We start from the raw sequence: 26,693 nt of genomic DNA, 5'->3' as shown, positions 1-26,693 counted from the left end.
CATTCAATAAATAGTTCAGTGCCTGCAACATGCCAAGCACTGTTCTAGGTACCAAACAGGGGATACAATGATGAATAAGACAGAAAGGCTTATTCATGCTCTCAGGAAGCTTATGTTCAATAAGGAAGGTGAAAGAGACAGACAAATGCATACATAAGTAAACATGACAACACCAGTGCTATGGTCTGAATGTTTGTGTCCCCTCAAAATTCATTTGTTGAAACGTCATCAACAATGTGATAATATCAGGAGGTGGGGGCTTCTGGGTGATTAGATCATGGTGGTGTGGCTCCCATGGATGGGACTGGCGCCCTTATAAAAGAGGTCCCACGGAGCTGCCTTCCCCTTCCACCATGTGGTGACACAGTGAGTAAACACCAACCAGAAAGAGAGCCCTCACCAGATAACAAATCTGCCACCACCTTCATCTTGACCTCCCAGACTCCAGAACTGTGAGAAATACATTTCTGTTCTTTACAGGATACCTAGTCTATGGTATTTTGTTACAGTAGTCTGAGAGACTAAGACAACCAGTAGTAAGTAGTATATGAAAGATTTTTTCTTTTTTTGAGACAGGGTCTTGCTCTGTAACACAGGCTGGAATGCAGCAGCATGAGCACAGCTCACTGCAACCTCAAAATCCTATGCTCAAGAGATGATCCCACCTCAGTCTCCCCTGGAACTACAGGTGCATGCTACCACATCTAGCTCATTTAAAAAAATTTTTAACATAGTGAGACAAAGTCTCAAACTCTGGGCCTCAAGCAATCCTCCTGCTTCAGCATCCCAAAGTGCTGGGATTATAGGCATGAGCCACTGTACCCAGACAAAGGATATTTAAAAGAGTGATATTACTGAAGGTGACCAATAGCTACCACAAATTGATGGTCAAGAGTAGGTTCTCTGATGGATGGTGACATCTTGCTGTGATCTAAACAGCAAGAAGGAGCCAGCAATGCATAAAATAAGGGAGGTGAGCATTCCTAGTAGAGGAAGCAGTTAGTATAAAGAGGTTCTAGGGAGGGCACAGGTTATACTAGCAAATTCTCATCTAGCAGTGTATTAGGCTGTTCTTCCATTGCTACAAGGAAATACCTGAGACTGGGTAATTTATAAAGAAAGAGGTGGCCGGGTGCGGTGGCTCACACCTGTAATCCCAGCACTTTCGGAGGCCGAGGCGGGCAGATCATGAGGTTAGGAGATCGAGACCATCCTGGCTAACATGGTGAAACCCCGTCTCTACTAAAAATACAAAAAATTAGCCAGGCGTGGTGGTGGGCGCCTGTAATCCCAGCTACTCCAGAGGCTGAGGCAGGAGAATGGCGTGAACCCGGGAGGCGGAGCTTGCAGTGAGCCGAGATCACACTGCTGCACTCCAGCCTGGGTGACAGAGTAAGACTCCATCTCAAAAAAAAAAAAAAAGAGGTTTCACTGGCTCACGGTTATGCAACCTTTACAGGAAGCATAGTGCTGCCATCTACTCGGCTTCTAGGGAGGCCTCAAGAAGCTTTCAATCATGGCAGAAGGTGAAGGGGGAGCAGGCACTTCACATGGAGAAAGAAGGTGCAAGAGGGAGACAAGGAAGTGCCACATACACTTTTAAACAGCCAGTTCTGGAGAGAACTCGTACTCACTAGCGTGAGGGCAGCACCAAGTAGATGGTGCTAAACCATTCCTGAGAAATCCACCCCTTGATCTAATCACTTCCCACCAGGCCCCACCTCCAATACTAGGGATTACTATTCAACATGAGATTTAGGCAGGGACCAGAGCTCCCATTGAGACTCCTAGTCCTGTGCGTACTGACAATGTAAGTCCCTAGCTTATTGTTAAGCACTCTGGTTCTAGGGTTGAACAGAACTGGATTCAAACCCCAGGACAATGGCTGATTAGTTTTATAACCTATGCAAAGTATCCGATTGCTACAAACCTCATTTTCTCACCTGTAAAATAAGGATACTAATAGCGTCTACTTTATAAGATTATTTGCAAAGATTTAACGAGATCATGCGGCCAGCTGCGGTGGCTCACGCCTATAATCCCAGCACTTTGGGAGGCTGAGGCAGGTGGATCACGAGGTCAAGAGATCCAGGCCATCCTGACCAACATGGTGAAACCCCGTCTGTAGTAAAAATACGAAAATTGGCCGGGCGTGGTGGCACACACCTATAGTCCCAGCTACTCGGGAGTCTGAGGCAGGAGAATTGCTTGAACTTGGAAGGTGGAGGCTTCAGTGAGCCGAGATCACCCCACTGTACTCCAGCCTGGCAACAGAGCAAGACTCTGTCTCAAAAAAAAAAAAAAAAAAAAAAAGAGAGATCGTGCATAATCTGTTAGCACAATATCCATAATTATCCATAATCCATGCTATTATTAACATGATTAATATGTTATTAATAACGTCAGCTATTACTATTATTACATGATGTCTTAAATCTTGCTGTCTTTCTTATGAATACTTCCAGGGATGTTCAGCTCATTTCTTTATATCCGAGAGGAAGAAAAAGAGTACTCATGGGCCAGGGTGCAGTGGCTCACACCTATAATCCTACCACTTTGGGAGGCTGTGGTGGGAGGATCATATCAGCTCAGGAGTTCAAGACCAGCCTGGGCAACATGGTGAAACCCTGTCTCTATAAAAAAAAATACAGAAATTAGCCAGGCATGGTGCCTATAGTCCCAGATACTCAGGAGGCTGAAGTGGGAAGATCACTTGATCCCAGGAGGCGGAGGCTGCAGTGAGTTGAGATCGTGCCAGTGCACTCCAGCCTGGGCAACAGAGTGAGACCGACCCTGTGTCCAAAAACAAAAAAAGTAAAAATTAGCCAGGTGGGTGTGGGTGGTAGCATGCTCCTATAGACTCAGCTACTCGGAAGGCTGAGGCAGGAGGATTATTCGGGCCCAGAAGGTTGAGGCTGCAGTGAGCCATGATTGTGTCACTGCACTACAGCCTGGGTGACAAAGTGAAATCTTGTTTTATTAAAAAAAAGAAAAAGGAAAAGAAAAGAGTACCCATGTCATATCTCTTCTATAAAATATTTCCTGGCCCAGCATGGTGGTTCATGCCTATAATCCCAACACTTTGGGAGGCTAAGGAGGGGAGATCGTTTGAACCCAGGCAAGACCAACCCAGACAACCTAGCAAGACCTCGTCTCTACCAAAAAAGAAATTAGCCAGGCCTGGTGGTGCACACCTGTAGTCCCAGCTACATGGGAGGCTAAGGTGGGAGGATGGCTTCAGCCCAGGAGTTCAAGGCTGCAGTGAACTATGATTGAGCCACTGCACTCCAGCCTGGGCTACAAAGTGAGACCCTGTCTCAAAAAAACAAAAACGAAACAAAACAAAAAAAACACCTCCTAATTACTTTTTAGCCTACTATTTCCCACTCTCAGGAATGACATCAGTATCAGTCATAGTTCGTTTTTTGACAGAAAAGCTCATGTAAGAGGCCCAGGCACAGGCCTTGGGTTTAACATCAGGCTCTACCATAGCCCTTCATTATCGGTGGACACACTACAATCTCTCCAATGACAAAAAAAAAAAAAAATTCCCCAACGGATGGTTTTGAAGAGAAAATAAAAAGGCTATAAACTTTAAAGAGTTATGCATTTATCCTCTCACCAACTGTACACAGCACCTATTAATAGATAATGTTCAGTTTTGAATGCCTTTTAGCAGCTGCCTTATCATTGCTGGTTTACTTGTCTGTCTCACCACTAGACTGTAGGCACTTTGGGCCAGGGACTATGTCTTATTTATCTTCAGATCCACAGGTCCAATAAATGTTAGTTGAATGAATAAGCCCTTGATTATTCCATTGGACTGTGAACTCTTTGACAGCAGAGATTCTTAACAATATAGAGCAGGCACTCAGTAAGTCCTCTTAGAATGAGTGTGTGAATATCATGTCCGTCCTTGGTTAGATGATACTCCTCTTAAGGTCAGGGCCCGTACCTCATACTTGCCTCCTGAGTAGCTGGGACTACAGGCGCACACCACCACACTCAGCTAATTTTTAATTTTTTGTAGAGATGGGGTCTCACTATGTTGTCCAGGCTGGTTTCCAACTCCTAGCCTCAATAAATCCTCCCACCTCAGCCTCCCAACGTGCTAGGATTACAGGCGTGATGTAATCCTATGCCAGGCCTGATTCTTACTTTGTAAATATAAAATCCTTATAAATTCCCTCCTCATGAATGATTCTTGCTGCTTTCTTATAAAACCTATATATTTAAGCTATTTTCCTATTGATACAAAGCAAGATAAGGTGTAACACAAACTGATTTGGCATGTTTTTAGAATAATATATCTACTTTTAAAAAATCTACTACAAAATAGAATTGACGCCCGGGTGCGGTGGCTCACGCCTGTAATCCCAGCACTTTGGGACGCCGAGGCGGGTGGATCATGAGGTGAGGAGTTAAGAGACCAGCCTGGCCAATACAGTGAAACCCCATCTCTACTAAAAAATACAAAAATTAGCCGGGCGTGGTAGCATGTGCCTGCAGTCCCAGCTACTCTGGAGTCTGAAGCAGAGAATTGCTTGAACCCAGGAGGCAGAGGTTGCAGTGTGCCGAGATCGAGCCACTGCACTCCAGCTTGGGTGACAGAGTGAGACTCCATCTCAGAAAAAATAAATAAATAAAATAGAATTGATGACATAAAATATTTCTCAATTTACAAATTACCAAATGGCAGAGAAGCTGAAAAGTTGAGAAAAACGCTAAAAGAGCAGTCGACATCTAAAGCTCCATCAGAAATAAAAATCATTTCTGAAATTAGAAATACAAGGCAACAAATTTAAAAATTTATAAAAAACATGATCTGCACACAACATTTTAGGGCTAATCATCTATTTGAAACCCAATGCAATATTCTTCTACTAGGCAGAGAAATACTTTTCCACTTCACCTTTACTCCTTAATTCCACTTGATACTTATATTGCTATGCCACGTGCAGAGCACATAACCACTACTTTGTATTATAATGATAAATACAAAATCAGCCAGGAACAGTGGCTCACGTCTGTAATCCCAGCACTTTGGGAACACAAGGCAAAAGGATCACTTGAGCCCAGGAGTTCAAGGCCAGCCTAGGCAACACAGCAAGACTCAGTCTCTACAAAAGAAAAAAAGTATTTATTTACGTATTTGTTTTTTTGTTTGTTTGTTTTGAGAGAGTCTCACTCTGTCACCCAGGCTGGAGTGCAGTGGCGCGATCTCTGTTCACTGCAAGCGCCACCTCCCGGGTTCAAGGATTCTCCTGCCTCAGCCTTCCGAGTAGCTGGGACTACAGGCACCCGCCACCACACCCGGCTAATTTTTTTTGTATTTTTAGTAGAGACGGGGTGTCACCATGTTAGCCAGGATGGTCTCAAACTCCTGACCTCGTGATCCGCCCGCCTCGGCCTCCCAAAGTGCAGGGATTACAGGCGTAAGCCACTACGCCTGGCCTACAAAAATTTTTTTTTTAAATTATCCAGGCACAGTGGCACATGCCTGTAGTCCCAATTACTCAGGAGGCTGAGGTGGGAGGATCACTTGAGCTCAGGAGGTTGAAGCTGCAGTGAGCTATGATTGTGCCACTGCCCTCCAGCCTAGGTGACACAGTGAGACCCTGTTCCAAACACACACACACACACAAAGCCAAACTCTTTAAAGACAGGAGTGTTAAATACACTTCACATCAGCCACAATAGACAGCAGTGCCTTGTATATATACCAGTCATCAATAAATGCTTGATGAATGAGGATTATGATTTTTTTTTTTTTTTTTTTGAGACAGAGTCTCAGCTCTGTCACCCAGGCTGGAGTCCAGTGGCACAATTTCAGCTCACTGCAGCCTCAACCTCCCAGGCTCCAGCAATTCTCCCACCTAAGCCACCTGAATAGCTGGGGCCACAGGCATGCACCACCACACCTGGCTAATTTTTTCTTGTAGAGATGAGCTCTCACTATGTTGCCCTGGCTGGTCTCAAACTCCTGGGGCTCAAGCAATCCTCCTGCCTCAGCCTCCTAAAATACTGGGATTATGGGCATGAGCCAAGGTAACTTGTCACTGATGCTGTCAATTTCAACTGTCCTGAAAATTAAAACTGAATTCTACCAATTAGAAATGTCTACCAATTAAGGTTACTTCTATTTTTAAGGTCTTCTCCTGAATAACCAAACAAGATCACATTTCATATTCCTGCACAAACTAACCTCACTGAGAAACAAACAGAATAATTCGCTAAGATACTACATTCCAGACGACAAAAATCTTCCTATTTTTAAAACAAGGTTCTTGGCCAGGCGTGGTAGCCCACGCCTGTAATCCCAGCACTTTGGGAGGCCCAGGCAGGCGGATCACCTGAGGTCAGGAGTTCAAGGCCAGCCTGGCCAACATGGGAAAACCCTGTCTCTACTAAAAATACAAAAATTAGCCAGATGTGATGGCGGGTGCCTGTAATCCCAGTTACTCAGGAGGCTGAGGCCTGCGAATGGCTTGAACCCGGGAGGCGGAGGTTGCAGTGAATCAAGATCATGCCATTGCACTCCAGCCTGGGGAATAGAGTGAGACTCTGTCTCCAAAACTAAAACTAAAACTAAAATAAAATAAAACAAGGTTCTTTAGCCATACAGCCAAACCACTCAGTGACAAAATCCACCATGTTTTGATGCTTGCTCAAGCTCAAGTTTGCCATCAAAGCACATTACCCTTAAGTCACTATATTAAGTCAATGATAATAAATATCGTATAAGTGACACATTTCTTGAGGGCAGAGACTTTGACTACACCCAGCATCTAAAACGGTACCTCGTATCTGGTAGGCATACTCCATGAATATTTGCTGAAAGAATGGCATTCATGACTACCTCATGGACTTCCATGACATATTCCAGGTGCTTCTCACCATTGCTCATATCCACCCATGAAGTCCTCCTTTTTTGGGGAGGTCTCGCTTTGTTGCCCAGGCTGGAGCGCACTGGCACGATCTTGGCTCACTGCAACCTCCACCTCCTGGGTTCAAGCGATTTTCCTGCGTCCTAAGTAGCTGGGATTACAGGCATGCGCCACCATACTTGGCTAATTTTTGTATTTTTAGTAGAGATGGGGTTTCCCCATGTTGGCCAGGCTGGTCTTGAACTCCTAACCCCAGATGATCCACCTGCCTCGGCCTCCCAAAGTGCTGGGATGACAGGCCACCCATGGAATCTTTCAAAATCTCGTGACCACCCTCCTCTGCAAAGCCAAGAGAACCCAGGTATAGTATGAAAGTATCTCCTGCTTTAAATGATATATTAAGATGCTTTCCCCTCAGTATGCAAAATTCTAAAGTCAAATAAATCATCAATATTTCAGAAGTCAGTAAATAGCTCTTAATGGAAAAGAAACACAAGTTTCCAGTCATTTAGCAACCCTCTGTGACCTACTAAATTAAGTACAAGATTTCTCAAAGTAAATCTAATAAAGTTATAGACTTCTAAACCTCTTTCTAAATTATAAAAGGGGAGGCAGGGAGGTGTGAAAAATTACAAAAGGGGAGAAGGGTGTGAACATGACCCTCTCTGAAGCAGTAAAGTATCTAAAACCAGTCTGTAGGGGGGAAATTTTTTTTAAAGGCATCTAGTTCACCCTCCCACACAAAGCAGGAATTCCTCCAGTGTCACCAACAGGTGGTCCTGCAGTTTTTGAAAAAGAGACAGAACATTTCCCATATGAGCATTCCCATAACAGAACACTCATTCTCCCTCAAGTCAACCCATTACCTTCTTCTTTAATCAGGATCTAAAAATACTTTAGCTTTTATCAACTGACTCTTCTTCTGGCCCCAACTTCATCTCAGCATCATGAACATAAAGCTCTTCTAGCCGGGCATGGTGACTCACGCCTGTAATCCCAGCACTTTGAGAGGCCGAGACGGGTGGATCACAAGGTCAGGAGTTCAAGACCAGCCTGGCCAAGATGCTGAAACCCTGTCTCTACTAAATATACAAAAATTAGCTGGGCATGGTGGCACTTTCCTGTAATCCCAGCTACTTCGGAGGCTGAGGCAGGAGAATCGCTTAAAACCCGGGTGCCAGAGGTCGCAGTGAGCCAAGATCAAGCCACTGCACTCCAGCCTGGGCAACAGAGCAAGACTTCATCTCAAAAACAAACAAACAAACAAACAAACAAAAACTCTTCCAGCATAAAGACCCAGAAATCACAATGTTTTCAGCTTGCTTTCCCAAACACCCCACCCCTCTCAGTTCCAAATCAAGTAGGCAATGAATCAAAGAGATGAAGATATCTCCCCAATAGAATGATGAATCCATTTTCATTTAAAAAAAAAAACAAAACTGAGTACAGAATCATATAAGCTTTAGAGATGGAAAAACCTTAGAACCCTCTAAATCTACTTCCTACCTCCTATAGTTATCACTTCAGTAACTTCTCTGGGCAGTACATTTGTGGCCTGGAATCTTAAGATGTGGGGAGGTAAGAAGGTTCTTCGGTTTGAATGTTAAGTAATTCTGAGTACATACAGTTTTTGTTTATTATTGATTGTTTTGTTTTTTTTTGAAACAGGCTCTCCCTCTGTTGCCCAGGCTGGAGTGCAGTGGCACGATTACAGCTCACTGCAGCCTCAACCTCCCCAGTTCAAGTGACCCTTCCACCTCAGCCTTCCAAGTAGCTGGGACTAGAGGCACGTGACACCACGCCCACCCTTGTAGAGACAGGGTTTCCCTATGTTGTCCAGGCTGGTCTCGAACCCACACGAGGTTTCACTGTGTTGCCCAGGCTGAACTCCTGCAATCCTCTCGCCTTGGCCTCCCAAAGTGTTAGGATTATAGGTATGAGCCACCACTCCTGGCCTGAGAAGTTTTTGAAAGTTGTACATGGATCTTGTAGGTGACATGGTTTGACAGAAGTAGATCAAAAGTAATCTGTGTCATTTGTTTACTATTACTTCATTGTCTCTTACACGATTTCCCTATTTTAAGAAGGTTAAATTTTTTACCTACTAGCAATATTTTTAAATGTCTTTTAAAAGATATGAGCTATTAAAAAATACCCAAGTTACTTTTGGGCCCAAAACTGAATAGGTTTTTCAGCTTCTAAAGATCTCTTTCAAGTTTGGCATAGACAGACACGGCTTTACTCAGTCATTCACTCAACAAATACACAGCAAGGGGCTAACTCTAAACTGGACACTGCACTGCGCATTGAGAAGATGGAGAGCAGGAAAGATAAGGTCCCTATTCTAAGGGAGCTTTGTTTTATAGAAGGCACAGGTGGATCATCACACAGAATTACAAATTCAGAAAAGTGCTAGGAAGGCAAAGCACAAGATGCTCTAAGAACATATAATAGAGCCTGTGATCCCAGCACTTTGGGAGGCTGAGGCGGGTGAATCACTTGAGGCCAGGAGTTCAAGACCAGCCTGGCCAACATGGCAAAACCCTGTCTCTATTAAAATACAAAAATGAGTTGGACATGGTGGCACATGCCTGTAATCTCAGCTACCCGGGAGGCTGAGGCACAAGAATCACTTGGGCCTGGGCAGCAGAGGTTGCAGTGAGCCAAGATCACACCACTGCACTCCAGCCTGGGCAACAGAGCAAGATTCTGTCTCAAAAACAAAAAACAAACAAAGAAAACATGTAATAAGGAAAAACTGATACACCATGGGGATTCAAAGAAAAAATTCCTGAGGAAGTGATGGTTAAGCTGAGATCTGAATGGAGGCCATTCATATTTATGTAAAAACAGATGTTCATAAAATGAGAGGATTGGTCCAATAAGCCCAGCTACCTTACCTTTGGCATCTTTTATCCTACATCCTAAAACAATTTTTTTTTTTTTTTTTCTTTTTGAGACAGAGTCTAGCTCTGTTGCCCAGGCTGGAGTGCAGTGGTATGATCTTGGCTCACTGCAACCTCCGACTCCAGGGTTCAAGCGATTCTCCTGCCTCGGCCTCCCGAGTAGCTGGGACTATAGGCGAGCACCACCACGCCCAGCTAATTTTGTATTTTTAGTAGAGACGGGGTTTTACCATGTTGGCCAAGCTGGTCTCAAACTCCTGACCTCAGGTGATCTACCCGCCTCGGCCTCCCAAAGCGCTGAGATTACAGGTGTGAGCCATGGCGCGCAGCCCCGCTCCCCTTTTTTGTTGTTTTAAAGACAGGGTCTCATTCTGTTGCCCAGGTTGGGGTGCAGTGGCACAATCATAGCTCACTGTAACCTTAACTCTTGGGCTCAAGAGCCCTCCTCAGCTTCCCAAGTAGCTGTGACTACAGGCACATACCACCATGCCCAGCTAATTTTTTTTTTGTTATTATTTTTTGTGGACACAGGGTATTGATATGTTATCCAGGCTGGTCTCAAACTCCTGGGCTCAAGCAATCCTCCCACCTCAGTCTCCCAAAGTGCTGGGATTGCAGGTGTGAGCCACTGCACCCGACCACCATCTCTTTTTTAAAAGAAGAAGAACAAAGTATGTAATAAAGATGTTTATGGCCGGGCGCAGTGGCTCACGCCTGTAATCCCAGCACTTTGGAAAGCTGAGGAGGGTGGATCACGAGGTCAGGAGTTCGAGGCCAGCCTGGCTAATATGGTGAAACCCCATCTCTACCAAAAACACAAAAATTAGCTGGGCGTGGTGGTACGCACCTGTAGTCCCAGCTGCTCGGGAGGCTGAGGGAGGAGAATCGCTTGAACCTAGGAGGCAGAGGTTGCAGTGAGCCGAGATTGTGCCACTGCATTCCACCCTGGGTGACAGAGCTAGACTCTGTCTGAAAAAAAAAAAAAAAAAAAAAAAGATGTTTAAAAGCTAGTAGTTGAAAGTCTTTTGGGGAGAGGGACAGGGTCTTATTTAGCTCTGAATACCTCACATCACCTTGCCTAGTATTATTACTATCACAGTAATCACTCAAATCTGGTGAAATGATTAGTGTCAGTATTAAATCAATGTTAATACTGTCTTTAGTTAAATAAATTTGCAAAACTACATCTCACACAAGAAACCCCATTCTAAACTTCCTCAACTGTGAAAAGATGTTTTAATCTACCTCAAGAATTTAATAAAATAATATATGGCAAAATGCCGGGGTAGATTCTGAAGTGCTTGGAGTATATGATATCCCTGTGATCAAAAAGCTGGATCAGTCTCTTCTAAGATAGTTTAGACTCAGCTGTGCTTCATCTTCCTTACTATAAGAAAAAATTCTAACAGGTTTGCATCCCCTCTCTGGCCTTGGTTCTCTCTGAGGAGGAAGTAACAAACTCTAAAGTTCTTTCTAGCTCCAGACACTGACCTGTAAACCTTTTAAAAGGATCAAGATTGCACTCCTCAGCATGAATGTTAGACTACTTTCTCACCTACTCCATTTCCCCAGGACCCCATGTTTCCTCTCAGGAATGGTAGCACGTAATTCATGAGTTAAGTTCTTTAAAGACCTATTTTCTACTCATTTTACACACAGACTTAAGTTGAATTTACTCATCTAAATTAGATCTTCTGAATAATCCAAGTAATTATTGTAAAATTTTACACGCCTCAAAGGACCAAAAAAAAAAAAAAAAAAACCATTCAAAACAGCCAACTGTGCACTGGACGTGGTGGGTCATATCCATAATCTCAGCACTTTAGCAGGCTGAGGTGGGAGGATCGCTTGAAGCCAGGAGTTCAAGACCAGCCTGGGCAACATGGCAAGACCTCCACCTCTAAAAAACATTTTTTTTTTAATTAGCCAGGCATGGTGGTGTACACCTGTAGTTCCAGCCACTAGGAAGGCTGAAGTGGGAAGATCATTTGAGCCCAGGAGTTTGAGGCTGTAGTGAACAATAAGCATGCCACCGCACTCCAGCCTAGGCAACAGGATGAGATCCTATCTCTAAAAACAAAAAAACATGTTTAATAGCCAACTGTCAAAAATAGGTTTATAACTACTAACTCTAAAAAGTAAATTTTGGTTTTCCAATTAAAGAAAATGTATTTCCTATATTTTAAATCAGAAAATAGTCATAAAAAGTCACTTATACTCAGAAATAACAACAAATAAATGCAAACTCATTCACGGAATAAAATGTTTAAGTTACAATTAAAAGAGAGTAGAAACAGCTGCAACACAATGCAAATGTATCTACAAGATACTACCACATGAAAATGAAATTTTACCCAAAAAACGTTAAAACACTCAAATTATGCAGGTAAGGGCAATTTATGTATTTCACATTTATCTTGTTTAAAATAATTTTTTGGTGTGGTTTTAAAAACCTTGCCTCCTTTTACCCTTCAGGGAATAGCGTCCCACTAAAAGAGAACACTATTGTAATGATACTTCCAGGCAAGAAACCTGTCTTTATGATGTAAAACAGGGCTACCAGATCCAGATAAGGTCTGCCATTAGGACGCTTTGGAAGTCATAACCTTTCAAAGAAAAAAAAAAAATTTAAGTAATTCCTGCATTAATAATAGCTAGTGAGTTTAGTTTTTAAGCACATCGTATTTTTATATGAATATAAATTTTTATAACTTAAAATTCTAAACTCAATTTCCTGAGACAAAATTGGTCCTTTCACTCCGATTATCAATGTCAAGACGGCAGCTTCTTATTTGACAGTTAGTATTTCTTTAACTATATTTTACATCTACTGAGTGTTTCAGGGCCTTAAAGTTCATTACGATTATTATATTATTAATCACAATGTGCACTGTAACATTCCCTTTTTAAAGAGGTGCAAATAGAAGTTAAATAACTTATCCAAGGTCACCCAACAAGTCAGTGACAAAGTTGGGAGTAGGAGTAAAACTGCAGCCCCTAGACTGAAGACCACTTCAAGCTTTTGCAATTCCAAACGAGGAAAAAAAAAAAAGGTCAAGCGATTTACCCTTAATAACTTCCAACAGCATACCCCAAATACAGTGGTACACTTATTATCATAAAGACTAATAAAAAAGATTCACCCTGAATGAAAGAAACAACTTTGCTACATTTAGATACCAATGTCATTTCCCTAGCTCTTGTAACAAGCGAAAATCCTGTACTGGATCTGGCTATATTAAATCCTGAAGAATGTTCACTCTTCAATATGAACAATTTATTTTCATGCTAACATGCATTTACGAATTAATCTTTTATCACCTTGTCCTATTTGGAGGTGCTGTGGGATGCATTAATTTCCTCACTCTTCCATGACATCAAGTCAAAGACTACAATCTCAAAAATAAGCAATTCTCAGTGAAAACATAGTTACATAGCCAATGAAAGAAAAGCTCTAATAAATGGCTGCTTTTAAAGAGATACTTTTAAAGGATGCTTACATGCTTCACAGAATTACCGGTAACTCGCCCGCCAAGAAGCATGGTCCCTTTAAAGTAGCTTTTAAGGCATATCACTCCCTGTTTGGGACACAGTCTGACTTGTTGGACAAGATTAATCTGGGCATTCTCACACAACCCCTCTGAACCAGCTTAGTTCACTGGAAACATCATTTCAACTGTAGTACTCAGCCCTTCGCATACTACAAGGGACAAGATGACTCTCCTTAACAATCTTTCAGAAGGTCCCCACGGCGGAGACAGTGAGTGACAGCCGTCCTCCCGCGGATGTTTTTGGAAACAGAAATGTTAACACAGGAGAGGCTCCTAGGAAGTGTCAGTGCGGCAGCAGGTGGAGCAGCCCTGCGTGCCGAGCAGGTTCTTTCTGACCTAGTCTCAATCCTCCGCTTCCCGGCCCCGGTTCCGCCTTACAGAGATCTTGTTAAGTCGTCTTGCGTCCCTGTTCTCTAACCCAGGGCGAGACTTCCAACCCTCCAGGGAGGCGAGGCAATCAAAGCAGAAAAGACGGCCACCTCACCTCTTCCGGGGACTTGCAGGCCCGCTCCCTGGCCATGTCAGAGCCTGATGGACCAGGCTGGAAGGGACGCAGCCGGCTCCCCCGGGAGCCTCCCAGCCAGAACCCCCGCGCCCCACGGTCCCTTTCCACTGCCCCCACCCCTTCGAAACGTCACCGCCACCACCCTCCTTACTCCTGAATCCCCTCTCCTCAGGAGTACCCCAGTGGAGTTACCGGCCCACTCAAAAGTAAGAGCGACGGCCACCCCTCTCGGTCACCCTGGCCCCACTGTCACCGCCCTGCTCCCGGCCTCTGCCTACGCCGCTGGCTGGCTCCGGTGACGCCCGGGTCGGTACCTTGCGGACCCCCTTGTAGATATAGAAGTACAGCTCCCGGCCCACATTGAAGCAGAGGCGGTCGCCGTTGCCAGACTGGTCGTTGAGGTTTACGAAGGAGACGCGGACAGGGTTGGATCCCTGCGAGTTGAAGGGCACCCGGTTGGGCCGGCTGTACTCCGAGTGCGGCAGCAGCTTGTACAGACCTTCCCGGGTGGTGAATTGGGTCTTAATCTCGTTCATCTCCTTCCCTCCTCCCTCCGTCGCCATCTTGGAAAGCAGCGTTCATCCTGCCCTAAGTGCCCGGATCACGCCCACCGCGCAGGCGCTGTTCCTGGTGCTCCCTCTTCCCCCACCCCCTGCCTCTTCCTTCTCGCCCCTCCCACCCTCGGGCCAGCCCTGCGAGGGCGGGCCAAAAGGAAGGGGCGGGCTTGTTTACGTCCCGACTGCGCAGGCGTGCTCACCTGGCGTGCTCCACCCGACTGGGCGTCCGCAAGCTCCTCCCCCGGGCGTGGCCTCCGGGCGGCCTGGCTGCTTCCCAGGTGATCCCGGCTTCAGCTGGTGGAGTCTAGTTGACCGTTCCGCAGCCGCCAGGGCCAACGGAAAGCCGGTTGGGGGAACCGCGGCGGGGCTGGTGTCATGAGCCTGAGGTGAACTTGAGGGTGCCTCCTCAGCGGTCTCCCGCCCTGCCCTGAGGGGAGCCGGGACCCCAAAGAGCGGAGGAAGAGCGCCACCCCGACTGCCGCCGCTTCGGAGCCAGCACGCGGGGTACCCTACGGGGAGTGCGGATGCCCCCGTGTTCGGGCGGGGACGGCTCCACCCATCTTGGGCCCTCCCTTCGGGACAGGGACTGTCCTGCCCAGAGTGCTGAGTACCCGCGCGACCGTCTGGATCCCCGGTCAGGAAGCCCCTTTGAAGCCTCGCCGCCGTTTTCTGAGAAGGTATCAAGGGACTCAAGATTTACGCTTCACTATGTTTTATTTCAGGCGGGGTAGGGGGAGAGAAGAATGTGGTACAGCATAGGTGTTCTCAAGCCAGATATCCTAATTCCTGCGTGTGATGAGCACTGGCGGCTTCCGCTTCTTAGCGGAGGTTTGTCTCCAGCTATTCAGAGACACGGGGCGGGGAAGCGCTTTGGGAACCGGGGACTGAATCTATGCAGGATTCACTTCTCTTGCTCAGTAGTTTACGAAGAGCTCTTAATAAAATTTAAGGTAATTGATTTTTTTTTTTCCAGAAGCCTCAGGTGGAGTCTGTGAGATTATTTACTAGGAGATCCATAGGGATAGTTGTATGCATGTAATGTACAGGGTCTAGATTTATAAGGACGGGCACACGTGTCAAAGTAAGAGTCAACAATCACTATTTTATACCTGGGTTTCTTGGCATGTTGCACCAGAATAAGAAAGTTTCTAAAGTGACAAAAACGTTCTAATAGAATTCCAGGGAGGGGGGAAGCCAACATTTGTAACACCAAGAATAAACTATTCCTGGAAGTTCAGATTATATCTGGAGGGGCACAAAAGAAGTGAATGGAGAGAATTTCTAAAGTAGGAGGAATGTAAATCATAAACATCTTCTGTATTAAAAAGCAAGTAGATACCAATAGAAACTGTGCCAATGATGTAGTAATACATTTGATAATAACATCTTTAGCCTTTGTAGTGTTGGGAAAAAAAAAAAAAGAAAAAAAAGCACTGAAGTACTACTTAATTAATAGAGCCTGAAAAATACTTAAAATTTTTTCTTAGAATTGTTTTGATGTTGTTATCCGACTTTCCCTAATCTTGAAACACCAGGGTATGTTCTGTGGTTACCATAGCTATATCCCAAACTCCATAACTGTGTTATTTTACATTGAAAACACGTATTTTACAATAATCAACCTGAAGGATAGTGACATCTTGAATCATCTAAAAATAATTTATCTGTGTTTCCTAATTATCAAGAGGAAAAAAGTATAATGATTTTTTTGGGGAAAAAAAAACCCAGCGAGCAAAAGTTAAAACAAAATTTTGTATTATTATTCAATTAACCACAACATTGTATTTCCCATAATACCTATATAATTCAAGCATTCTATCAAGATTTTACCCTATATAAATTCAACATTCTATTATAATCACAGTAATAGACTGTTCACTTTGTCTCATGCATAGCCTTTGGTTTTTTTGTTGTTTTTTTTTTTTAGATGAAGTCTCGCTGTTGCCAGGCTGGAGTGCAGTGGTGCAATCTTGGCTCACTGCAACCTCTGCCTCCCAGGTTCAAGCGATGCTCCTGCTTCAGCCTCCCGAGTAGCTGGGACTACAGATGTGCACCACCACGCCCAGCTAATTTTTGAATTTTTAGTAGAGATGGGGTTTCACCATGTTGGCCAGGATGGTCTTCATCTCTTGACATGTTGATCCGCCCGCCTTGGCCTCCCAAAGTGCTGGTATTACAGGCATGAGCCACAGTGCCCAGCCCCATGCATAGCCTTTGAATAGTCTCTATTTTTATTCTTTTTCTCTCATAACTTTTCCCCCATATTCAAAGATTCAATAAGTAACACCCAAATCTAAATAACTAGGCCTGAATGGCCGGGCATGTTGGCTCACACCTGTAATCCCAGCACTTTGGGAGGCCAAGGTGGGCAGATCACGAGGTCAGGAGTTTGAGACCACCTGGCCAACGTGGTGAAATCCCATCTCTACTAAAAGTACAAAAATTAGCCAGACGTGGTCACACATGCCTGTAATCCCAGCTGCTCAGGAGGCTGAGGCAAGAGAATTGCTTGAACCTGGGAGATGGAGGTTGCAATGAGCTGAGATCGCACCACTGCACTCCAGCCTGGGCAAAAGAGCGAGACTCCATCTCAGGAAATAAATAAATAAATAGATAAATAAATAAATGGGCCTGACCTAATTTTATTTCTGATTTTCAGTTTCAAACCAGGAATTTAAAAAAAAAATTTTTTTTTTTGAGATGGAGTCTCACTCTGTTGCCCAGGCTGGAGTGCGGTGGTGGCACAGTCTCAGCTCTCCGCCTCCCATGTTCAAGCGATTCTCCTGCCCCAGCCTCCCGAAAATATGGGATTACAGGCGCATGCCACCACACCCAGCTAATTTTTGTATTTTTAGTAGAGACGGGGTTTCACCATGTTGGCCAGGCTGGTCTCGAACTCCTGACTTCAGGTGATCCACCCACCTCAGCTTCCCAAAGTGCTAGGATTACAGGCGTGAGCCACCATGCCCGGCCTCAAACTGGGTATTTCTTTTTTTTTCTTTCTTTTTTTTTTTTTTTTTTTTTTTTTTTGAGAGAAGTCTTGCTCTTGTCCCCCAGGCTTGAGTGCAATGGCTCAATCTCGACTCGCTGCAACCTCTGCCTCCCGGATTCAAACGATTCTCCTGCCTCTGCCTCCCAAATAGCTGGGATTAAGGCACCTGCCACCACGCCTGGCTAATTTTTGTATTTTTTAGTAGAGACAGGTTTTAACCATGTTGGTCAGGCTGGTCTCGAACTCCTGACCTCAGGTGATCCACCGGCCTCGGCCTCCGGAAGTGCTGGGATTATAGGCGTGAGCCACCGTGCCCGGTCCAAACCGGGTATTTCTTTTTTTTTTTTTTTTTTTTAGACGGAGTCTCACTCTGTCGCCCAGGCTGGAGTGCAGTGGCATGATCTTGGCTCACCGCAACCTCCACCTCCCGGATTCAAGCGAGTCTCCTGCCTCAGCCTCCCGAGTAGCTGAGACTACAGGCGTGTGCCACCACGCCTGGCCAATTTTTTTGTATTTTTAGCAGAGACGGGGTTTCACCATGTTGGTCAGGCTGGTCTCGTACTCCTGACCTCGTGATCCGCCCACCTCGCCCTCCCAAAATGCTGGGATTACAAGCGTGAGCCACCGCGCCTGGCCCAAACGGTATTTCTAAATAAATTCATCAGTCTCTAAACCTTATGAATTATTTTTTCATTTCAAACATGAATCATTATGATGGTTTTGTGAATTAATTCCTTCTAAACAACTACCAAAATAATTTTCTAAAAACAGTGCTTTAGACATTACATATTCTTTTGTCCAAAAACTTTCAATTATTTGAAATACCCACACAATTTAAGTCATACACCAGCACTTCTCAGCCTGTTTCTTACCTACTGCATAAATCCTCCATTCCAGTCAAACGGTTCTGCTGTCATCCTATTTTTTTTTTTTTTTTTTTGAGACAGAGCCTTGCTCTGTCACCCAGGCTTGAGTGTAGTGGCTCCATGTCGGCTCTCTGCAACCTCCACCTCCTAGGCCCTGGCAAACCTCCCAAGTAGCTGGGACTGCAGGCATGTGCCACCGTGCCCAGCTAATTGTTGTATTTTTTGTACAGACGGGGTTTTTTTTGAGACAGGTCTCACTCTGTTGCCCAGGCTGGAGTGCAGTGGCGTAATCTCGGCTCACTGCAACCTCTGTCTCCCAGGTTCAAGCGATTCTCCTGCCTCAGCCTCCCAAGTAGATGGGACTACAGGCGCCCGCCACCATGCACGGCTAATTTTTGTATTTTTAGTAGAGACGCAGTTTCACCATGTTGGCCAAGCAGGTCCCGAACTCCTGGGCTCAAGCCATCCACCCACCTCTGCCTCCCAAAATTCAAGGCATGAGGCACCATGCCCAACCTGCTGTCATCCTTAGCTATGTCCCTTGCTAGAGATGACCTTCCCTCAACTGCCCCTCTTTCTCCTTCATAGTGTATTCTTTAAGAACTAGTTTAGGCCGGGTGCGGTGGCTCATGCCTGTAATCCCAGCACTTTGGGAGGCGGAGGCGGGCAGATCATCTGAGGTCAGGAGTTCGAGACCAGACTGACCAACATGGAGAAACCTCGTCTCTACTAAAAATACAAAATTAGCCAGGCATGGTGGCATATGCCTGTAATCCCAGCTGCTAGAGGGGCTGAGGCAGGAGAATCGCTTGAACCTGGTAGGCGGAGGTTGCAGTGAGCCGAGATCACGCCATTGCACTCCAGCCTGGGCAACAAGAGCGAAACTCCATCTCAAAAGAAAAAAAAAAGAACTAGTTTAAATCCTGTTCTCACCAAGCCCTGGGTAATAAAACCATATTTGAAACCAAAGATTCTCAACTCAGGACCCATAGTTGGCTTCAGGGAATGTTTGAACTCCCTATAATTGTGTTCAAAATTTTGTATACATATTCATTATATTATTAGAGTCTTATCAGCATGTGCTAATTATCTTGTATTGTTTTGTTTTGTTTTATGATGGAGTTTTGCTCTTGTTGCCCAGGCTGGAGTGCAATGGCATGATCTCAGCTCACTGCAACCTCCACCTCCCGGGTTCAAGTGATTCTCCTGCCTCAGCCTCCTGAGTAGCTGGGACTACAGGCGCCCACCACCATGCTCGGCTAATTTTTTTGTTTTTAGTAGAGACAGGGTTTCACCCTGTTAGCCAGGCTGGTCTTGAACTCCTGACCTCAGGTGATCTACCCGCCTTGGCCTCCCAAAGTGCTGGGATTACAGGCGTGAGCTACTGCGCCCAGCCCGCCCCCACAGCTGGCTCCCTTTTTTTTTTTTGAGACAGAGTCTGGCCCTGTGGCCCAGGCTGGAGTGCAGTGGCACAATCTCAACTCGCTGCAACCTCCACCTCCCGGGTTCAACCAATTCTGCCTCAGTCTCCTGAGTAGCAGGGATTACAGGTGCGCACCACCACACCAGCTAAATTTTTTTGTATTTTTAGTAGAGACAGGGCTTTGCCATTTGGCCAGGTTGGTCTCAAACTCCTGACCTCAGGTGATCTGCCCACTTCGGCCTCCCAGAGTGCTGAGATTACAGGCATGAGCCACCACGCCCAGCCCCTTGTATTGATATTTATATTTTTTACATATATGCTACCTTTTAGCCAGATTGTATGCACACTTAAGCATAGGAATAACCTTGTTAAAATTCTCTGTTGTCTCAATTTTTTTCCTTTTTCCTTTTTTTAGAGACAAGGTCTCACTATGTTGCCTGGACTGGAAGTACAGTGGTACAGGCCCAGCTCATTGCAGCCTCAACCTTCCAGGCTCAAGCCATCCTCCTGTCCCAGCCTGCTGAGTAGCTGAGACTACAGGAACGTACCACCATGCCCAGCTAAGTTTTATTTTTATTTATTTATTTATTTATTTTTTTGAGACTGAGTCTTGCTCTTTTGCCAGGCTGGAGTGCAGTGGTACGATCTCCATTAACTGCAACCTCTGCCTCCCGGGTTCAAGCAATTCTCCTGCCTCAGCCTCCTGAGTAGCTGGGACTACAGGCATGCGCCACCACGCCCAGCTAATTTTTGTATTTTTAGTAGAGATGGGGTTTCACCATGTTGGCCAGGATGGTCTCGATCTCTTGACCTCATGATCCGGCCATCTCGGCCTCCCAAAGTGCTGAGATTACAGGCGTAAGCCACCATACCCGGCCATTTTTAAATTTTTTATGAAGACAACCTCACTATGTTGCCTAGGCTGGTCTTGAACTCCTGGGCTCAAGTGATCCTCCTGCCTCAGCCTCACGAAGTGTTGTGATTACAGGTATGAGCCACCACAGCCAGCCTGTATTCTCACATTTTTGAGTGACTACATATGCTACATTGTTGTAACTTTTGGGATGCATCAGTAAACAGGAATTCCTCTCTCATGGATTCCATATTCTTGTAGGGAGAAAACAAAGGATAAGCAATAACAGCAAGGCAAGGAGCACAACTTAAGTACATCATGTACTGATCAGCACTAGGAAAAAGTAGTAGGTCAGGGTAAGAGAGATGGAGAATATGTCAGGTAATTTGCAGTTTCAAATATGTTGGTCAAAATGAGGCTCTTTGAGACAGTGACATTTCTGTAAAGACTTGAAAGAAGTAAGGAGGTGGGCCATGGGAAGAACTGGGAAAAGAGTGGACCAAGCACAGGAAAAAACTACAGCAGAGGCCCCCAAGGCAGAAGTGTGCCTAGTGTGTTCAGGGAACAGTAAGAAGGCCATTGTGGCCAGAGCAGAGTGAGCAGGGAAACCATTGCAGGGTTTAAGAATTTATTTGTTTGCTGGTTTGAGAATAGATTTAAGGAAGCAAGAGTAGAACAGGAAGGTCACTAAGGAAGCTAACTGTAGTAATCCAGGCCACAGGTGCCAGAGGTAGGTAGCAACTGAGATGAAAAGAGGCTACAGAATCCTACATATACTCTGAAGGTAAAGCCGATAGGATTTCCCAGCAGATGGGATGTGGCTTGTGGGAGAAATGAAGGAGTCAGGAATGACTCCAACGTAGGCATAAGCAACTGGACGATGGAAATGCCATTAACAGAGATGAGGAAGGCTGAGGAAGAGCATGTTTTGAAAGGAAGATCAGGAATTCCGTTTTTCACATATTGGGTATGAGATATCAGGCATTCATAGGGAATGTCCAGAAGGCAGTTGAATAATCAAGTCTGGAAAGAGGTCTGAGCTGCCCATCTGTATTCTGCGGTTATCAGCAGATAGGTAGTATTTAAAGCCTGGATAGGCTGGGCATGGTGGCTTATGCCTGTAATCCCAATACCTTGGGAGGCTGAGGCAGGAGGATCACTTGAGCCCAGAAGTTCAAGACCAGCCTGGGCAATATGGCGAGACCTTGTCTCTACAAAAAATTTTAAAATTAGCCTGGTGCAGTGGTGTATTCTAGCAATCCTAGGAGGCTGAGGCAGGAGGATCACTTGAGCCCAGGAGGTTGAGGCTACAGTGAGCTGTGATTGCACCACTACACTCCAGCCTGGGCAACAGAGGGAGACCCTGTCTCAAAAAAACAAAAATTAACTCAAAATGAATTAAAGACCTAAATGTAAGAACTAAAACTATAAAACTGGAGCTATGATCACACCACTGCACACCAGCCTGAGCAACAGAGCAAGACCCTGTCAAAAAAAGAGAATGGACAAAGGATCTGAATAGACATTTCTGCAAGGTTACACAAATGGCCAGGGAGCACGTGAAAAGATTCACAACATTATTAGCCATCAGGGAAATGCAAATTAAAACCACAAGGAGATGTCACTTCATATACACTAGGATGGCTATAATCAAAAAGATAAATAATAACAAGTGTTGGTGAGAATATGGAGAAATTTAAACCCCCGTGTACTGCAGATAGAAAGGAAAAGTAATACAGTCAATATGGAAAATAGTCTGGCAGTTCCGTAAAAGTTTCAACAGTTACCATAGGACCCAGCAATTCCAATCATATGTATATACCCAAGAGAAATCAAAACATATTCACACGGCTGGGCACAGTGGCTCACGTCTGTAATCCTAGCATTTTGGGAGGCTGAGACAGGTGGATCATGAGGTCAGGAGTTCGAGACCAGCCTGACCAACGTGGTGAAATTGCGTCTGTACTAAAAATACAAAAATTAGCCAGGTGTGGTGGCGCGGGCCTGTAATCCAAGCTACTCAGGAGGCTGAGGCAGGAGAATTGCTTGAACCCGGGAGGCGGAGGTTGCAGTGAGCCGAGATCACACCATTGCACTTCAGCCTGGGCGACAGAGCGAGACTCCGTCTCAAAAAAAAAAAAAAAAAAAAAATTCACACAAAAACTTATACATGAATGTTCACAGCAGCATTATTCAAAATAGCCAAAAAGTAGAAACAAACCAAATGTCCATCAACTAATGAATGGATAAACAAAATGTGGTATATCCATACAATGGAATATTAATCAGCTATGATAGAAAGGAATGTAGTTGTCGGGCGTGGTGGCTCACGCCTGTAATCCCAGCACTTTGGGAGGCCAAGGCAGGCGGATCATATGGTCAGGGGTTCAAGACCAGCCTAGCCAACATGGTGAAACCTCGTCTCTACTAAAAAAATACAAAAATTAGCCGGGATTGGTGGCGTGCACCTGTAATTCTAGCTACTCGAGAGGCTGAGGCAGGAGAATTGCTTGCACCCGGGAGGCGGAGGCTGCAGTGAGCTGAGATCGAGCCACTGCACTTCAGGCTGGGCGACACAGCAAGACTCCATCTCAAAAAAAAAAAAAGGAATGTAGTGTAGAGACAGAAAGTAGATTTGTGGTAGCCTAGGGATGGGGGAAATGACAGGGAAGGAGTCGTGACTGCTAATGAGCCCAGGGTTTCTTTTAGAGGTGATAATTGCACAGTTCTGAATATACCAGAAACCACTGAATTATAGTCGTTAGGTGAATTATATGTGCGGTTAAAAAAATCAAACCTAGCCGGGTGGGCGTGGTGGCACACGCCTGTAGTCCCCTGTAGTAATCTCGGGAGGCTGAGACAGGAGAATTGCTTGAACCCTGGAGACAGAGGTTGCAGTGAGCCGAGATTGCACCACTGCACTCCACCCTGGGCGACAGAGTGAGACTCCGTCTCAAAAAAAAAAAAAAAAAAAAAAAAATCAAAACTAGAGCCACTCTATCTATATTGCTCAATTTATTTTTCAGACAGCTGCTAAATTATCCAGACATAACTACTTATTAGGTTGTTTGAACTGTACCTGGTAAATGGAACTGTTAGATTTTTCTATTGGTCCAGGGAGCGCCATAAAGAAATTCTGAAACACTGAGGGCTCTGAGAACCAAGAAAACTTGGGAATCACCGTAAGGCATAAACCTTTCTCATTTCTTACCTTCCAACTTATACCTCCCTTCTTATCTCTATCTGAACCCATTCTTATTCTTCTAGGTTAAAAGAAGAAGTACCTCTTCTTTTCTTTTTTCTTTTTCTTTTTTTTTTTTTAAGATGGAGTGTCGCTACGTGGCTCAGGCTGGAATGCAGTGGCATGATCTCAGCTCCCTGTAACCTCCACTTCCTGGGTTCAAGCAATTCACTGTCTCAGCTTCCTGAGTAGCTGGGACTTACAGGCATGCACCATCACACCCGGCTAATTTTTTTTTTTTTTTTTCCGAGATGGAGTTTTGCTCTTACTGCCCAGGCTAGAGTGCAATGGTGCGATCTTGGCTTACTGCAACCTCTGCCTCTTGGGTTCAAGCAATCTCCTGCCTCAGCCTCCCAAGTAGCTGGAATTACAGGCACCCGCCACCATGCCCAGCTAATTTTTTGTATTTTTAGTAGAGATGGGGTTTCATCATGTTGGCCAGGCTGGTCTCAAACCCCTGACCTCAGGTGATCCACCCACCTCGGCCTCCCAAAGTTCTGGGATTACAGGCGTGAGCCACTGCGCCTATCCTAATTTTTGTATTTTGGGTAGAGACGGGGTTTCACCATGTTGGTCAGGCTGGTCTTGAACTGCTGACCTCGAGTGATCTACCCACCTCGGCCTCCCAAAGTGCTGGCATTACAAGTGTGAGCCACCGTGCCCAGCCACCTCTTCTTTTCAAGATCAATTTCTCCACCATGTTCTTGTAACAAATTCCTGGTCTCTAGGACACCCTGCTCCAGCAGCAAGTTATTGTTTCTCCTGGGCAAACTCCCACACTGCACTGCCTCCTTCCATGTAGTATAAGCCTGCTGAGCAAAGGAGAGCAGCACAGAAGAACCAATGGTCATTTTTGCTTGAGAGTCTGGCAGTGTGTTGGTAATTGTTAATAGAATTGCTTCTTTCTCCAATTGAAAACAAAACATGGCTGGTGTGGTGGCTCACACCTATAATCCCAGCACTTTGGGAGGCCTAGGCAATAGGATAGCTAGAGCCCAAGAGTTCACAACCAACATGGCAACATAGCAAGGCCCTGTCTCTATAAAAAGAAGATTAGCCAGGCATGGCGACACACACTTGTAGTCCCAGCTACTTGGGAGGCTGAGTTGGGAGGATCGCTTGAGCCCAGAAAGTTGAGGCTGCAGTGAGCTGTGTTCATAACACTGCATTCCAGCCTGGGCCACAGAACAAGACCTTGTCTCAAAAAATATATGTATATGTATAATAAAACAAAACACCTCTGCCTATTGCTGACTGTCTCCAGTCCCAGCCTTGAAAGAGTCACAGCTGTCTCCTACCCCCTCAAATAAATATAACTCCATGTGTGCTATTTTTTTATCTTAGACTCCAGGGATAAGACTGAAATGTGGGTTCCAAACCATAGTAATAAAGGGAAAATAGAGGAAGAAAATAAGAGAACTGTGATAAGGCTAGGACATTCTGCCACAGTCACAGAACTAATTGAATTATTACAGTATGTTAGAACTGAACTCAAATTAGGACATCACTTTTTGTAGATAGAACTCATGCTAGTTTTGTTTTTCATTGTTAAGCTCCTCCAGTAAGAAGTAAAATAACAGCTTATCCAAGCAGCTTAATGAGCATTGTGGGTTTTATCTTTGCAAAGATTAGAGCAAGGACGTTCAAGCCTAATAGCCTCAATAACAGTTTCTAACTTTTTTCTATTTGAGATCCTGAAACAGGAAAGATGAGATTTTTAAAAGAGCTAGCATGCTATATGTAAAGAAAAAATTAACGTGTTACTTATATATAATTAGAAGTACTTATTGGGAGGAGGCTATGAAGAGGTGATTTAAAAAAAAAAAAGTACTTCTCACTCTCTGAAGAGCCTCATCAGCATTATTGGCCTTTTGAGAAGCAGCCAGTAAAACTGAGTGATTTTTAGCCATAGATTGCTGTAAAGTAGTAGTTGGGGCCTGTGGCAGGAAGTAAGATTCATTTGTTAATTTAAAAATTCATATTAGGAGTTACTGATGGGGAAAACAAAAACACAGTTTATGATATTAAAAGAATCTAGTCGGCCAGGTGCGGTGGCTCATGCCTGTAATCCCAGGACTTTGGGAGGCCTAGGCAGGCGGATCACGCCAGGAGATCGAGACCATCCTGGCTAACACGGTGAAGCCCCGTCTCTACTAAAAATACAAAAACAAAATTAGCCGGGCGTGGTGTTGGGCACCTGTAGTCCCAGCTACTTGGGAGGCTGAGGCAAGAGAATGGCGTGAACCCTGGAGGCGGAGCTTGCAGTGAGCCGTGGTTGCGCCACTGCACTCCAGCCTGGGGACAGAGCGAGACTCTTGTCTCGAGAAAAAAAAAAAAAGAATCTAGTCGAGGATGCAGTCAGTATCTACCCATTTAGACTCCGAGTTTGTTGAGAGGAGGAGCTGTTCTTTTTACGCTTTAAGAATCCCCTAAGATATTGCTAAGCACATAGTAAATAATCAACACATACTGAATTAGATTTCTAGTTTGTTCCTCTTCCATCTTCTTCATATTTTTGCGTTTTGTTTTTCTCTTTTCCTGGTGTTTCCATGTCCACGTGTCCCCTTACTGAGCTATGGTAACTTGTAGTTCCTCATACCTGTCACACCTGTGCTTTCATGCCTTTGCATAAGTGAGATTCCCTTTCATCTCTGTTCATCAGAGGGAATAGAAGGCTGCTCATCCCAGAAGACTTCACTCCAAAAATCACTCCTGCCTGATATGCTCTCTGCTTATTCATCCCTCACTTTTCAACTTAAAGGCTGCCTTCTCGGAGAGGCTTTCCCTGAGGCCCCAAATGTAAGTTATGTCACCTTATTTTCTCATGGAATTATTTCCCGTATAGCACTTAGCACAATTTCTAATAATATATACATCATACACACACATATTTATATGTTTTCTTAAATAAA

The 26,693-nt window shown here is 44.8% G+C and overlaps 1 protein-coding gene and 1 long non-coding RNA gene across 34 annotated transcripts in view; one reads left to right on the top strand and one right to left on the bottom strand.

Moving 5' to 3' along the window:
- WDR20 (WD repeat domain 20) overlaps nt 1-14,674 on the bottom strand; it is an 83,971-nt gene extending 69,297 nt beyond the window's left edge. For 8 of the 30 annotated variants that reach the window (XM_063651226.1, XM_063651227.1, XM_054448408.2 and 5 more), the window contains exon 1: nt 14,128-14,446. In XM_063651226.1, coding sequence (XP_063507296.1) covers nt 14,128-14,412 — 285 coding nt within the window. In that variant the 5' untranslated portion in view covers nt 14,413-14,446. Of the gene's footprint in view, nt 1-14,127 lie in introns of all 30 variants that reach the window. The other 22 variants (XM_054448405.2, XM_054448411.2, XM_054448417.2 and 19 more) reach the window with 13 other exon arrangements.
- The window catches only part of LOC134738087 (uncharacterized), a 44,671-nt gene continuing 32,515 nt past the window's right edge, over nt 14,538-26,693 (top strand). For 2 of the 4 annotated variants that reach the window (XR_010123632.1, XR_010123633.1), the window contains exons 1-2: nt 14,595-15,083; nt 20,103-26,580. This is a non-coding gene — a long non-coding RNA (uncharacterized LOC134738087). Of the gene's footprint in view, nt 15,084-20,102; nt 26,581-26,693 lie in introns of all 4 variants that reach the window. The other 2 variants (XR_010123635.1, XR_010123634.1) reach the window with 2 other exon arrangements.

This window comes from Pongo pygmaeus, chromosome 15 (assembly GCF_028885625.2).
Source record: "Pongo pygmaeus isolate AG05252 chromosome 15, NHGRI_mPonPyg2-v2.0_pri, whole genome shotgun sequence".
NCBI classification, from domain to species: Eukaryota; Metazoa; Chordata; class Mammalia; order Primates; family Hominidae; genus Pongo; species Pongo pygmaeus.
Note: the sequence above shows the minus strand (reverse complement) of the source record. Positions and strands in the feature narration are given on the sequence as shown.